General features: G+C 38.8%; 1 protein-coding gene across 2 annotated transcripts; it reads left to right on the top strand.

The window, feature by feature from the left end:
* Window positions 1-11,210: 11,210 nt before the first annotated feature.
* LOC147633362 (protein SUPPRESSOR OF GENE SILENCING 3-like) lies at window positions 11,211-13,044 on the top strand. 2 transcript variants are annotated; one of them, XM_086806433.1, is made up of 3 exons: window positions 11,270-11,473; window positions 11,781-11,839; window positions 12,380-13,044. In XM_086806433.1, exons 1-3 carry the CDS (start codon window positions 11,430-11,432, stop codon window positions 12,775-12,777), a joined length of 501 nt encoding a protein of 166 aa, XP_086662559.1. In that variant the 5' UTR covers window positions 11,270-11,429; the 3' UTR covers window positions 12,778-13,044. The 2 variants fall into 2 exon arrangements, with proteins under 2 accessions (XP_086662558.1, XP_086662559.1); XM_086806432.1 differs by lacking the exon at window positions 11,781-11,839 and having other exon boundaries at window positions 11,211-11,473.
* The last annotated feature ends 381 nt before the right edge of the window (window positions 13,045-13,425 follow it).

Consider the following 13,425-nt stretch of genomic DNA (forward strand, 5'->3'; position numbering starts at 1 on the left):
CTGCAACGGTCTCTAGGCATGCTGTTGTGGCTGTCTCCCTTGACGGCGCCCCTGCCCAGGCTGCCACTCCGAGGTCTCTGTGGCCTGAGCAGGTGTCCCAGAGGAGGCAGCTTGCCGAGCCGCATCTGTGGGCGGGCCATCATCAGGGCCTGCTCTGTTGTGGTGAGGGTCGGGGTCTCCTGCGAGGGCAGGCCTTGGCCAGATGACCGACCTGCTTGCAAATGAAGCACTGGTTCGGGAGCCCCGAGAACTCCACTCTCTGATCAATCCATCCCCCCTATCCTAGGTAGCTAAATGACCTTAGGAAGGGAGGAGATGTTAGACACCAAAACTCTGACAGAAGGTAGCCCAGCTGCTCTGGCCACCACTGAAGCTGCTGTGGGGCCAGTCTCTAGTACCGAGCCCACCAATGCTCCTAGCCTAGAGAGGAGTGGAAGATACTCCCGGCGGAGTCCAGGGAAGCAAACTGTAACATGGAAAAGGCGCTCTCCCTGCTCAGCCGCCGGCTGCTGCTGGGTCAAAGCCATGCTGCCAAGGTCTGAAGAAAGCCCGAGCACCCCTGATGTTAAGGGGACTCATGGCTAGGACCTTGGCCACGCTCTGGGCGGTCTCGAACTCGATCTGGTAATGTCCACCGCCCAGTAGCTGTACGTCCAGGATCTTGCCCACATCTGCAAGAAGGCAGGCCTGGAGAAGATCCCGGATCTCCCCTCTGCTGGGGCGAGTGCCGACTATACGGCAGATGGTGGAATGAGCCTAGAGGCGTTCCACCTCTGCGGTGAGGTTCGCTTCCTCTTCTGGCGAAAGAGAAAGCCTGATGGGGGTGTCCTCAGGGGCGGGCGAGGGGGCTGCGGGGGAGTCCCTCTGAGGCGGGGGCGGGAGGAGCCCCCATCAGAGTCTGAAGCTATGGCGAAGGCGAGGTGAAAGCGGAGATCCTGCAAGAATCGAGCTGCACACAGAGAGGCGGAAGACGAAGGCCGGAGATCAAAGGAAAAAAACCCCTGGGGGCGGAAATCAGCTAGAAAAGGGAGGGGGGTGAAGCGGCGAAGGAGTAGCCCTAGGGGGCGGGGCGGGAGCTGCGTGCAAGAGGGGTGGGGGGGAGAAAGAGCTGGCGGAGGGGGGGTCGAGGTGCTGCAGAGGGGAGGTGGGTGCGAAAAGGAAGGGGGGGCGCGAAGGCGAGGAGGGGCGGCGGGCAGTGCAGCGAGGGAGGGGGGCACAGTAGCGAAGGCAGGCGGGGGGGGCAAGGGGAGGCGCGAGGAATGAGGGGGGCACGAGGGGGCGAGCAGGCAGGTAGGCGGGGGGGTGCAGGTGTGCAGGTAGCGCGAGCAGGGAGGGGCGGGAGCTTCAGCGAGCAATAACTCACTAGGTTAATAGCATTCCTCTAGTGGTATCAACATATAGGCATTAAATTATCAGCATTCCTAGTAGTATCAACATATAGCTTGTGATGAGCTCTCAAAAGCATTAAATTATTTGTGTCAAAGTGGGGAACCTATGGATAAATTTTGTGTGTTGAAACCAATGTGCATATGGTGCTACTTCTCTTCTCCCTACCACTAACTCACTAGGTTAATAGCATTCCTAGTAGTATCAACCTATAACATTCCTAGTAGTATCAACCTATAGCATGTGATGAGCTCTCAAAAGCAGTAAACTATTTGGGTAAAGAGTAGAAAAGTAGGGAAGTTATGGTGTAAGAGTACTAAGCATTATATATAGGTAGTAGATCTACCAATACCGCATTGGTAGTTATCTCCATTTTTATCACATTCGTAGACCTTGCCACCTTCACCCTTTGCTTTTAATTACACCTTCCTTATAGTATACTAAACAATAATCCCTTTCTTACATATCATCAACAAATTTAGATCCATACCTTTTGGTCATATGTTCTTTTAGTAATTTGTATTACATTGCACACACTTATTCGTACACACAAGTACACTTGAATTTCAATTAATATAAAGGTTTTGACATTTCCAATTGGTGAGAGTGTTCACATGTCATTTCCAATTGGTGAGAGCATTAATAGGCCATTTAGAAGTCATTAAAGCTGGTGATCACTATGGGGCACTCTCAAGTTAGAGAAGCATAATGTTTACTATCTATAGTGAGTAGGTCATCCAAAAAAGTCTTAGTAGCTATAGCTTCTCCTTTGTTGCACTCCCATGAATGAACTCCCATGAATTGGTTGGTGAGCTCATCCAAACAAAGAAGAATGGACAATAACATTGTGATGGTAGAGCTTGTCGAAGTTGCCCATATGGTACCCATAATGCTAATCATCTCTATGAGCAGATTGCCTATCTTGAGGTAGATGAATTTGGCCTAATGCATCTTCATCATTGTTAGTGTAGTGCACATGTTACAAACCTAGTAGTTAATAGAGAAGGAACCAATGCATGGATTTTTGAGTAAACCTAATCTTGCCCATAGTTGATAGAGAAGAAATTTGTGCTTGGATTTGTGAGTGGTTTTACCTACACTTGGGATTACTATTATGTATTACTATGTCTTATTTGAAATAATTATTATATCTATCATTAAGCTTAACCTTGTTCTCCTTACTTTGATTACAAGGGGACTAGGAGAAGAATAATACACATGGGTTGATACTAGGAGATGTTAATGTCCTAAGACATGAATTTTTTCATTATGTGGTATTGAGTCACCCATATTTAGAGATCAAATTAGATAACAAGTCTTACTTTACATGTGCTTGTATATACCTAAGGGGAGATATCACATCACTAAGACTCAAGTGGAAATGCCTACATACAAGCCTTGCCTTCTTTCATTAATGGCCAACTTTTAGAGAAAAGGAAAAATGTGAACTAGGATGGTCATACTTGAAGTCAAAGAAAACAACATTGAGTACTTTATATTTACTATGGGAATGATTGGTTTATGCTTATGCCAGATTCTATCTTTTGTTTCACATGGTGATTTTGAGATGAAGATCTGCATGGTTGAGAATTTAGTTTAATGTATTTTATAGCTTCAGTTGATCTTTTTGGTGGCTAGCTTTAGAGAGCCTGGTGATTATATTGTTGATTTATTCATTGGATATAGTGGGATTGCAAGGCAAAGCAAGGAATCCTTTGTTATTGCTTGTGCATAGAGAAGGACAATACTATTTTCAAATTCTATAGACATCCCATCTGATCCATTGCTTGTTGAGGAGTAGTCTTGTCTCACATTTTGCATTTCTTTTTGCACATAAATTTTATAAGCCTTCTTTTAAAATCATGATATAAAAGAATGACAAAAGGCATGCGCATAATGATTTATGAAGTGCATATGGATGTTGTGTTACTTTTAGTGTTTTCTTTCAAAAATGTCATATAGATTGAATGATATTTTTGTCTTTAATGGTCTATTAAAATACCTAAGATGAGTAAAATGGTTGGCATTGCCATCTATGGGAGTGGTAGTATATATTGTTTCTTTAAAGGAAAGAATATATATTAAAGAACACATATAAGTTCTCTATCCCTCATTTACAAAAAACATCATAGCATCCATGGCTATCTATTGCAGCAGGGTTTGGGAAATGATCGGTTCGTCATTATATTTAGATTTTAGTATAAAGAAAAAGCTTGTTCAAAATTACAATTTCCTCTTCAATTCATGATGAAAAGAATTAATGTAAGGCATTGTAAAATGAATTTCTTGAACCCTGTATGGGAGTGGTAGTATATGTAGCTTCTTTTTCAAAAAATAAAGAAATAATATATATTAAAGAACTTCGAGTTACACACAAGTTCCCTATCCCGTACAACAAATATCATAGCATCCATGGCTGCACCAGGGCCAAAACACAAGCTATCACCATTTTACAATGTAGGAAGTCACCCATGATTATGCCCATGAGTAACTCCATCAAATAAAAGCTTACTTACATCCTGCCTTCATGCAACTTAAGGGGGAGAATCATGCAAATTATTTTATTGTTTATTTTTTATTTTTGGTGACTTGATATGTAGCTTGACCTAGTCAAGTTGCATCGTGGGTACTGATCCCAGTCTGTCATCACACGGTGTAGGGCAAGAGCACTTCCCGCATGCCTAATGGCATGCGATCTATCAATTCCCACACTAAAAAAATAAAAAAATATCCCTCGCAATATAGAAAAAAGAAAAAGTTACATCGTGGGTGGCTAGAGGATCCCCACCTGCTTGTGGCTCTCCGCCTTCTGATTTTACCTCCCAAAATTCTCGAACATAGGTACCACCAATAGGCTAAACATGTCATGGGAGTAAGATTTTTTAAATATAAATTTTACTATCATTTTTTTGTAAAAGGAAAGCTTGGGCTAAAAATAGCCATGTAATCTATTTTTGACAAAATAAAATATTATAAAATACTCAAGCGGGGATGCTTTTGGGCACACGCTTGGCAGTTGGGACCCAATATGGTGTTCTCTTCAGTTTTCTATATTTTTGGTTGCACGCGCTTCCTGAGGTTTGCATATTCTCGTTTTCAGTGGTATCGAAGCCCTAGCGATGCTCTGACAAAAAGCTTTGATTATTGTAGTATTAGATGCCCCGGCCATGTCTAACAGACGTAACAAAAGTGACGAGCACAAGACCCGATAAGGGACACCCGTTTAGAGTAGGGCAACGATTAAGAAATGGCCAACACCGACACCAACCACGTAATTGGACACCGGCCATCCAACCACCTGTGAACTCCTCAGCACAAGACAAACACATCGGCCACATCTACAAGGAGAAGCCTCTCTCCCTCTTCCACACTTTGAAGATAAGTCTCACCGGTTGTGCATGTTATACCTTCTTCGCTATGCAAACAAGCATGTGAGATATACGTTAGGCGGTGTGGTAGCGTTACGTGAGGTACAAGAAGGAGAAGAGAGAAGGAGGAGAAGAAGAAGAAAACACATAAGAAAGAGAAGAAGAAGAAGAGAGAGAAGGAGGAGGAGGAGAAGAAGAACAGCTAGAGGAGGAGGAGAAGAATAAGAGGAGAGACAAGAAAGAGAAGAAGACGAAGAAGAAGAGAAAGAAGAGGGAGAAGAAGAAGAAAAGATAGGAGAAGGAGAAGAAGAAGAGGAGAGAGAAGAAAGAGAAGAAGAAGAAGAAGAAAAGAGAGGAGGAGAAGAAGAAGAAGAGGAGAGAGAGAGAAAAGAGAAGAAGAGAGAGAAGAAGAGAAAGAAGAGGGAAAAGAAGAAAACATAATTTTATAAAAAATGGGAGACCAAAAACGAATATGTTTCGATGTGTCCTTAACTCTACAAGGATTTGGGACTTGAGTAAATTTTTTGGTTATGCACCTAGATGAAGGCCAAGCTTATTCTAGGATTGTTTGATTATTTCCTAAGTAGTTTATGTCATAATTATGAAGATAATAGTTTTTAGTTTATACATGAGGGTAGGCATGTTGTTATGTGTGGTGTAAGCAGCATGATGTATAGGTTATACCAATGATCTCTACCATGGAGCTTTCAAAAATTTTCATCTCGACTTACACACGATAAGTCCTTATCTTTACTAAATAATTACGTTTGAGTTATTCACAAATTGTTTTAAATTCTCTATTTCTCTTAACCTTTTCATTTTGTAGCTAACAATACATCAAGGTAAGACTCTCTTACTTTTGGATTTTATTTTTACGTCATCAAGTTTTACTTAATATTTGTTATTTCACTTGGACTCGATGATGATGAAGAACAAGACTCAATGACTACTCTAACTCTTAGGATAACATATTCATTTGTTTATCTTTACAATGAAGTTATTTCAGACTTTTTGTAAATTTCAAGGAGAATTCTTATGCATCAAAAAAGTAGAACTTCTCAGAGGAACTAGTCCTTCCATCTTAAACTAGCCCTTCCATCTTAAACTAATATACTTTATGAAATTTTCACTATGAATTAGTCTTGTGGTATGGGACATGAGATTAGTGTATATAAAAGATCTTATTTCTAACTGTTTTAACCTGGAGAGAGAAAATATTCTAGAGAGAGAATATTTAGATTTTGAATATTTTTAGATAGAAAAATTTCTCATATTATTAAAATAAATTTCCCTGAAATAGAAATTCAAAAAGAACTTTCCAATGTGCAATTGGAATAAATTGGAAATGGGTATAAAGAACCTTAGCCTAAGGGTCTAGATTTTCAGAAATTTTTGGATTATGGTCCAATTAAGGTTCCTATGGGCCAATAAGTTCAATCCATGTGTGGGGAGGAGATAAATCCAATTTGTAAAAGAAATTATCCAAAAATGAGTAAATACTCACATAAGATGAAGAGTTGACTATGTACAAGGTTTATTAGTAAGAAACTATGAGTAATATCAAAAATATGAGATATTTTGGGTATCCAAAAATGAGTAAATGCTCACATAAGATGAAGAGTTGAATATGTACAAGGTTTATTAGTAAGAAACTATGAATAATATCAAAAATATGAGATATTTTGGGTATCCAAAAATGAGTAAATGCTCACATAAGATGAAGAGTTGAATATGTACAAGGTTTATTAGTAAGAAACTATGAGTAATATAAAAAATATGAGATATTTTGGGTATCCAAAAATGAGTAAATGCTCACATAAGATGAAGAGTTGAATATGTACAAGGTTTATTAGTAAGAAACTACGGAGCTATGGCAAAAATTTTGTAAAAATTACACATAAAATAAATTCATTCAAAGCATGAAAAGAGGACTTCCTACCATATTCTAGCAATTATCATCCTAGATTAATTGAAAGAAATTTATTGTAATCATGGAGAAATTGATTTTTATGTTATGCATAATTGATTATTATTTTAATATAAAAGTGTTACTTTTATCATATTTTATTTTCATGCATAGAGGTATGCATAAAAGATTATTATTTTAATATAAAAGTGTTACTTTTATCATAATTAGATTTCATGCATAGGGGTATGCATAAAAGATTATTATTTTAATATAAAAGTGTTACTTTTATCATAATTGAATTTCATGCATAGAGGTATGCATAAAAGATTATTATTTTAATGTAAAAGAGTTACTTTTATCATAATTGGATTTCATGCATAGAGGTATGCATAAAAGATTATTATTTTATTATAACAGTGTTACTTTTATCATATTTGATTTTCATGCATAGAGGTATGCATAAAAGATTATTATTTTATTATAAAAGTATTACTTTTATCATATTTGATTTTCATGCATAGAGGTATGCATAAAAGATGATTATTTTATTGAGAAAGTGTTACTTTTATCATATTTGAATTTCATGCATAGAGGTATGCATAAAAGATGATTATTTTATTGTAAAAGTGTTACTTTTATCATAATTGGATTTCATGCATAGAGGTATGCATAAAAGATGATTATTTTATTGAAAAAGTGTTACTTTTATCATATTTGATTTTCATGCATAGAGGTATGCATAAAAGATGATTATTTTATTGTAAAAGTGTTACTTTTATCATAATTGGATTTCATGCATAGAGGTTTGCATAAAAGATTATTATTTTAATCTAAAAGTGTTACTTTTATCATATTTGATTTTCATGCATAGGGGTATGCATAAAAGATTAATATTTTAATGTAAAAGTGTTACTTTTATCATAATTGGATTTCATGCATAGAGGTATGCATAAAAGCTTATTATTTTAATATAAAAATGTTACTTTTATCATAATTGGATTTCATGCATAGAGGTATGCATAAAAGATTATTATTTTAATGTAAAAGTGTTACTTTTATCATAATTGGATTTCATGCATAGAGGTATGCATAAAAGATTATTATTTTATTGAAAAAGTGTTACTTTTATCATAATTGGATTTCATGCATAGAGGTATGCATAAAAGATTATTATTTTATTGAAAAAGTGTTACTTTTATCATAATTGGATTTCATGCATAGAGGTATGCATAAAAGATGATTATTTTATTGTAAAAGTGTTACTTTTATCATAATTGGATTTCATGCATAGAGGTATGCATAAAAGATGATTATTTTATTGTAAAAGTGTTACTTTTATCATAATTGGATTTCATGCATAGAGGTATGCATAAAAGATTATTATTTTATTATAAAAGTGTTACTTTTATCATATTTGATTTTCATGCATAAAAGATTATTATTTTATTGTAAAAGTGTTACTTTTATCATAATTGGATTTCATGCATAGAGGTATGCATAAAAGATTATTATTTTAATGCAAAAGTGTGATTTTCATCATCAATGAATTTTATGCATAAATTAGATGTAAAGAGAAATTCTTTTATTCTAAAAGTGTAATTCCTACTAAATTGGATTTATGCATTGAAAGATGCATAAAGAATTTATTTTAATCCAAAAGTGTCATTCTCATTTAAAATGAATTTATGCATAGGAAGATGCATAAAAGATTGATTTTTATTTCGAAAGTGTTAGTCTCCTTAAATGAAATTTATGCATAAATAGATGCGTAAAGAAATCTTATCAAATATAAGAATTCTCTTGTATTCTATAAATAGATATGGGAAGTGATAGGATGTGATAAGATACATATGAGATGTGATAGGATGTGATAGGATGCATATGAGATGTGATAGGATGTGATAAGATGTGTATGAGATGTGATAAGATGCTTATGAGATGAGTTAGGATGTGCTAAGATGAGTTAGGATGTGATAAGATGTGTATGGGATGAGGTAAAAAGTGTATCTGATGGGATAAGATGTATATGGGTTGTGATAGGGCGAGAATGGATGTGATGTGGATGTATGAATGTAGATATGGATGTGAATGTGAATGTGGATGTGTATGTATGGATGTATGGATGTGGATGTGGATGCATGCATGTATGTGGATGTGGATGTATGAATGAGGATGTGAAAATGGATGTATGCATGTAGATGTGGATGTATGGATATGAATGTGAATGTGGATGTGGATGTGGATGTATGGATGAGGATAAGATGCTTATGAGATGAGTTAGGATGTGCTAAGATGAGTTAGGATGTGATAAGATGTGTATGGGATGAGGTAAAAAGTGTATCTGATGGGATAAGATGTATATGGGTTGTGATAGGGCGAGAATGGATGTGATGTGGATATATGAATGTAGATATGGATGTGAATGTGAATGTGGATGTGTATGTATGGATGTATGGATGTGGATGTGGATGCATGCATGTATGTGGATGTGGATGTATGAATGAGGATGTGAAAATGGATGTATGCATGTAGATGTGGATGTATGGATATGAATGTGAATGTGGATGTGGATGTGGATGTATGGATGTAGATATGGATGTGGATGTATGGATGTAGATACGGATGTGGATGTATGTATGTGAATGTGGATGAATGAATGAGGATGTGAAAATGGATGTATGCATGTAGATGTGGATGTATGGATGTGAATGTGGATGTGGATGTGGATGTATGGATGTGGATATGGATGTGTATGTATGAATGCAGATATGGAATTGGATGTATGATGTGGATGTGCGAACATGGATATGTATGTAGAATAATGAATGTGAATGTGTATGTGAAATAATGTATCGTCGATATGCGTGAATGGATAAGAATGAGTACACATTGAATGGAATGTGGAATAAGTAATCTGGACTGAGGAGGGATAATGTGGAAAGACGAGAGTTCGATATAGAAACTGTATTTTGTGACTGTTTGTAAATGACTGTTTTATGTCAAGAATGCTGGGGAAGCATTTTGACCGTCTTATGGATTAAGATCATGGAGACCTAACTGATAAAGTTGTAACTGCTGACGGAGAGTCAATGGAGGACGTCTTGCATAGCAAGGTCGACCGAGGTCTTGACCAGCCTCGGTTCGATTTAAATGGTGAGCTTCCGGTACGGTGGATGAGGGACCAAGGAAGCGGCCTATGAGTGAAGCGCTAGGTCACCTGCGAAGGATCTTAGAGGGTGCTGACTATACGGTGTTCGGGCTTTGAGTCACCGAAGATACCCACACGTGCGTCGTGGAAGATATTGAAATAAGGAGTAAGAGTTGTTTTCTGAAACCGGACATGGATCTCGTTGATTGACCTTGTTGGTCCTCAACGGATGAGTCCATGGCTCTTTTATATGGATCTGTTGGTTGATCTTGCTGATCTCCCACGGAGATTCCATTTTGTTATGTGAATATATTGCCGGTTACTATGAGCTAGGAACTATCGAAAAGGCCCCTGAGTGAACAGGTGGTGAGCGTTCTGGTTGCCAATGATGCCATAAGTACACCGATGAATGACTAATTAGAAATATAGATTCAACCAGAGATGAGAATAGTGGATCAATGAAATAATGGTTTCATTAAAGGATTGTTTAAAGTTAGCTGATGCTGAGAAAAAGGCAATTTCATATTGTGTGCGTAAGTGGTGTGACTAGTTTTAAGTTTGCATGAACTTCCGGCTAGAGGGCCTGGGAACTCTTTTCCCTGGTACCCGGGACAAAACCTAACCAAATTCCTAATTGGATCCCATCACTACAGTGGTTGTTGGGAGGTTGGCTAACCCATGGGACTGGATGGGGTTAGGCTGGACTGATGGATCCGTAAGTCGAGACTCAATTTCTGTTATTACGATAGATAAAGTAAATCCCGGATAGTAATTGTTCTCTATGGATAGGAATCAACGGCTGTGCCTCTTGATGGGGAAAAAAGCGTTGATCCCAATGATCCAAGTGCAAGTCTTCCTTGATCTGACCAAGTATCTTTATAGATGCAGTCGGATCAGCTTGATCAGTAATGGTCTTGACTACGTTAGAGTAAAAAGTTATCCTGGTGGAATCGCCCGTGCTTTCCGGGTAAAGGAAGTTTTTCCGAGTTCGGTTTTTCCAAACCGACGGATTAGTCTCTTGTCCGGATATCCGTGGGCGAGACCTCGAGTGTGGGACCCTGCCTCGCGCAAGAAGTGCTACTTCCGCTGCTAGCACCCCCGAATCCATTGCGTGGTAGCGATAGGGATCTCACACCAAGAGTCAGTGAGTAGAGCCAACAAGAAATTCGACAAACTCACCCAAGCAGCCAACTCCCAGTTCAATCAAGCATGGGAAACAATAGAGGAAGAGATGAGGATCGTCAACCAGAGGGATGAATCAATTGTAGGAAAAATTTCAGAACTTGTAGCTTTCAAAAGATCTATCCGCTAAGCTCCGCCCTCCCGTCGGTAAAAAAAATCAAAAATAAAAAAAATAAAAAGGGTGAGAATGAATGTCTCTTTTAAAGCCATATAACTGAAAGTGGTCCAAGAGCATTTACTGCGCAAAATACGTATGGTTTCTTTCAGAGAGAAGAAAGAAGGCGAAGAGGCGGATTTGCGAGCAAGCTTTCATGGCGGTGAATGCTGGGGCGAAGAGGAAGGCGAAGCAGCAGACGACAGAAGGGGAGGATGAGATCGTGTGGCCCCCTTGCGTGATCGTGGAGAACACTCGCCTCTTCAAGACCAGCGATGGCCGATGGACTGGCCTCGGCAACCCCGAGATGGCCTCCTTTCTTGCAGGTTAGGGTTTCTGTAATCTGGCCTATCAACATGGATTCGTATTACAATCCTTGCACTTGCAATCTGTGATTTTCTGATCTAGAAGGATTTGTGTGTGGTGCAGTTCTCACCTTTGCAAAGTTTTCTTTTCTAGATGGGTTTTTATATCCAATTGTTACCTTTGTTTTTCTTCTTCATGCACAGAGATTTTTTTTGTTGCTTTTTTCCTGCTAGCCCCTTGCACAGAATGTTGAGGGACTCTCTCTCTTGCTCTGCTTTTCTGCCTTTTTTGTGTGGGGGGAGGGGGGGGTGAGGGTGGTTCATTCAGGCCCAATCAAAAAAGGAGCATTGACCTAAAAGGATATGGACTTGAGTACTTTCTTGCAGGTAAGGTTTTGCAGTTCTTTCCCTATTTTTTCCTTTCTCTCTAGAACCCTCCACACAAATACATGCATACTGCTCTTTTTCCTGCTTTTTGGTACAGCACATTTTAACTTATTTTAAAAGTTAAGCACTTCATTCCCCATGCATTTCTGCGTTTTTATCCTCAATTGACATAGTCATAGCCCTTGCACAAAAAGAATTTTTTTTTTAAATTTATGGAAAAGCAAAAAAGAGGCAATAGCTTTTTCTTGAGCAGCAAGCATCATATGTACATTTTGACCTAGGCACAATCCTTGCCATCCCAATGTCTGCTGTCTTTCTTCCTTTCTGTCCAATGATGGGAAAGAAAAAAATAGTAGCTTCATACGCATAACATATTATTTTCTTATGGTCAGGCTGAAGCACAGTATAATTTTATTCCCCCTTGAGGGTTTACCATTGCTTGTCAAGCACCCTTCAGTAGACTACACTGTTTTCTGCAAATTTAGTTTGGCTGACTTTAGTAATGCTGTGCCATTAAACATTATTCTTGTCATTGAATAGAAATTGGCCATACTCTGGGAAGACCAAAATCCTCTTGGGGGAAGGAGGGCCACCGAGGACAAGTGATTGTTCAGTATCCACCAAGTCTGCAAGGTCTGCGAGAAGCGGAACGCCTACACGAGCATTTCAAATCTTTCAACCGGGGCCGAGACGAGTGGATGCGTGTCAAGTGCATGTGGCATGGTCTTCCTGGACAAGGCATCGAAGAAGGTCCAGATTTGAAGCGCATCGACCAGGACTCCAATGAGGAGAAGAGAGTCCTTTATGGCTATCTTGCAAAGCTCAATGATGTAGACAAGCTTCCCCCAACTAAAAAGAAGCACAAGAAATGCAGGACAATGAGCAAGAAGGACATTGAAGCTAAGGCAGCTTCTTCTGACATGCTAATTGCTGTGTAGGGATGGCATCTTGAGGCTTATGGTTGAGGTGGGTTATGCAGTCATTTAATACAGGTGGTGTGCATGAGGATAAAACTAGGTGGAGAATAGGACCATCTACTGTACTTTGGTGGTGTTTGCTATAGGTTTAGCCTATGTGATGTCATTTTGGTCCTGGACAAGCCAAATTTAAAGCAGTCCCTGGCTATCTATTTCATCAATCATGCATAGAGTTCCGTTTTTGATTTAGCTTTTGCTTTGAACTACTAATGGTGGCTTTATTTGCAATTTCCTGTGTCTGTATGATGCTTTTGTTCTACTGTTCTTTGGCTAACCTTTTCTTTACTGCTACTTAGTAGACTTGATCAAATTCTGGGTACATTCTTAAGAACAGGCTCGTTGTATGGTGCTCAGGTTCAGGAGAATAAGGAAGCTGCTCAGGGAGAGTCTTGATCTAAGGAGTGGTGGATTGTAGCGTGATGATAGAACGTGGCAGAAGGTAGCTTGGGACAAAAAGAGCGGGGGGTGGTGGATGGTTGACAGGTCAGGGGTGCCAAGAGGGTTGGTGATGTTGCAGGGAGGAAGATAAATGGCTCTATGAGAAAAGCAAGGAACAATCACTATCATTGCAAGAAGAGGCAGGAAGGAGATGGATAGTAGTGGAAGGCA

Source organism: Cibotium barometz, chromosome 12 (genome assembly GCF_041138505.1).
Source record: "Cibotium barometz isolate CiBa-2024 chromosome 12, ASM4113850v1, whole genome shotgun sequence".
Taxonomy (NCBI): domain Eukaryota; kingdom Viridiplantae; phylum Streptophyta; class Polypodiopsida; order Cyatheales; family Cibotiaceae; genus Cibotium; species Cibotium barometz.

Bases quoted from the DNA above. Each gene is read 5' to 3' on its own strand.
- LOC147633362 (XM_086806432.1), top strand. From the start codon at position 11,305: ATGGCGGTGAATGCTGGGGCGAAGAGGAAGGCGAAGCAGCAGACGACA. The intron at 11,474-12,379 runs GTTAGGGTTTCT...GTCATTGAATAG, and splicing joins GATGGCCTCCTTTCTTGCAG to AAATTGGCCATACTCTGGGA.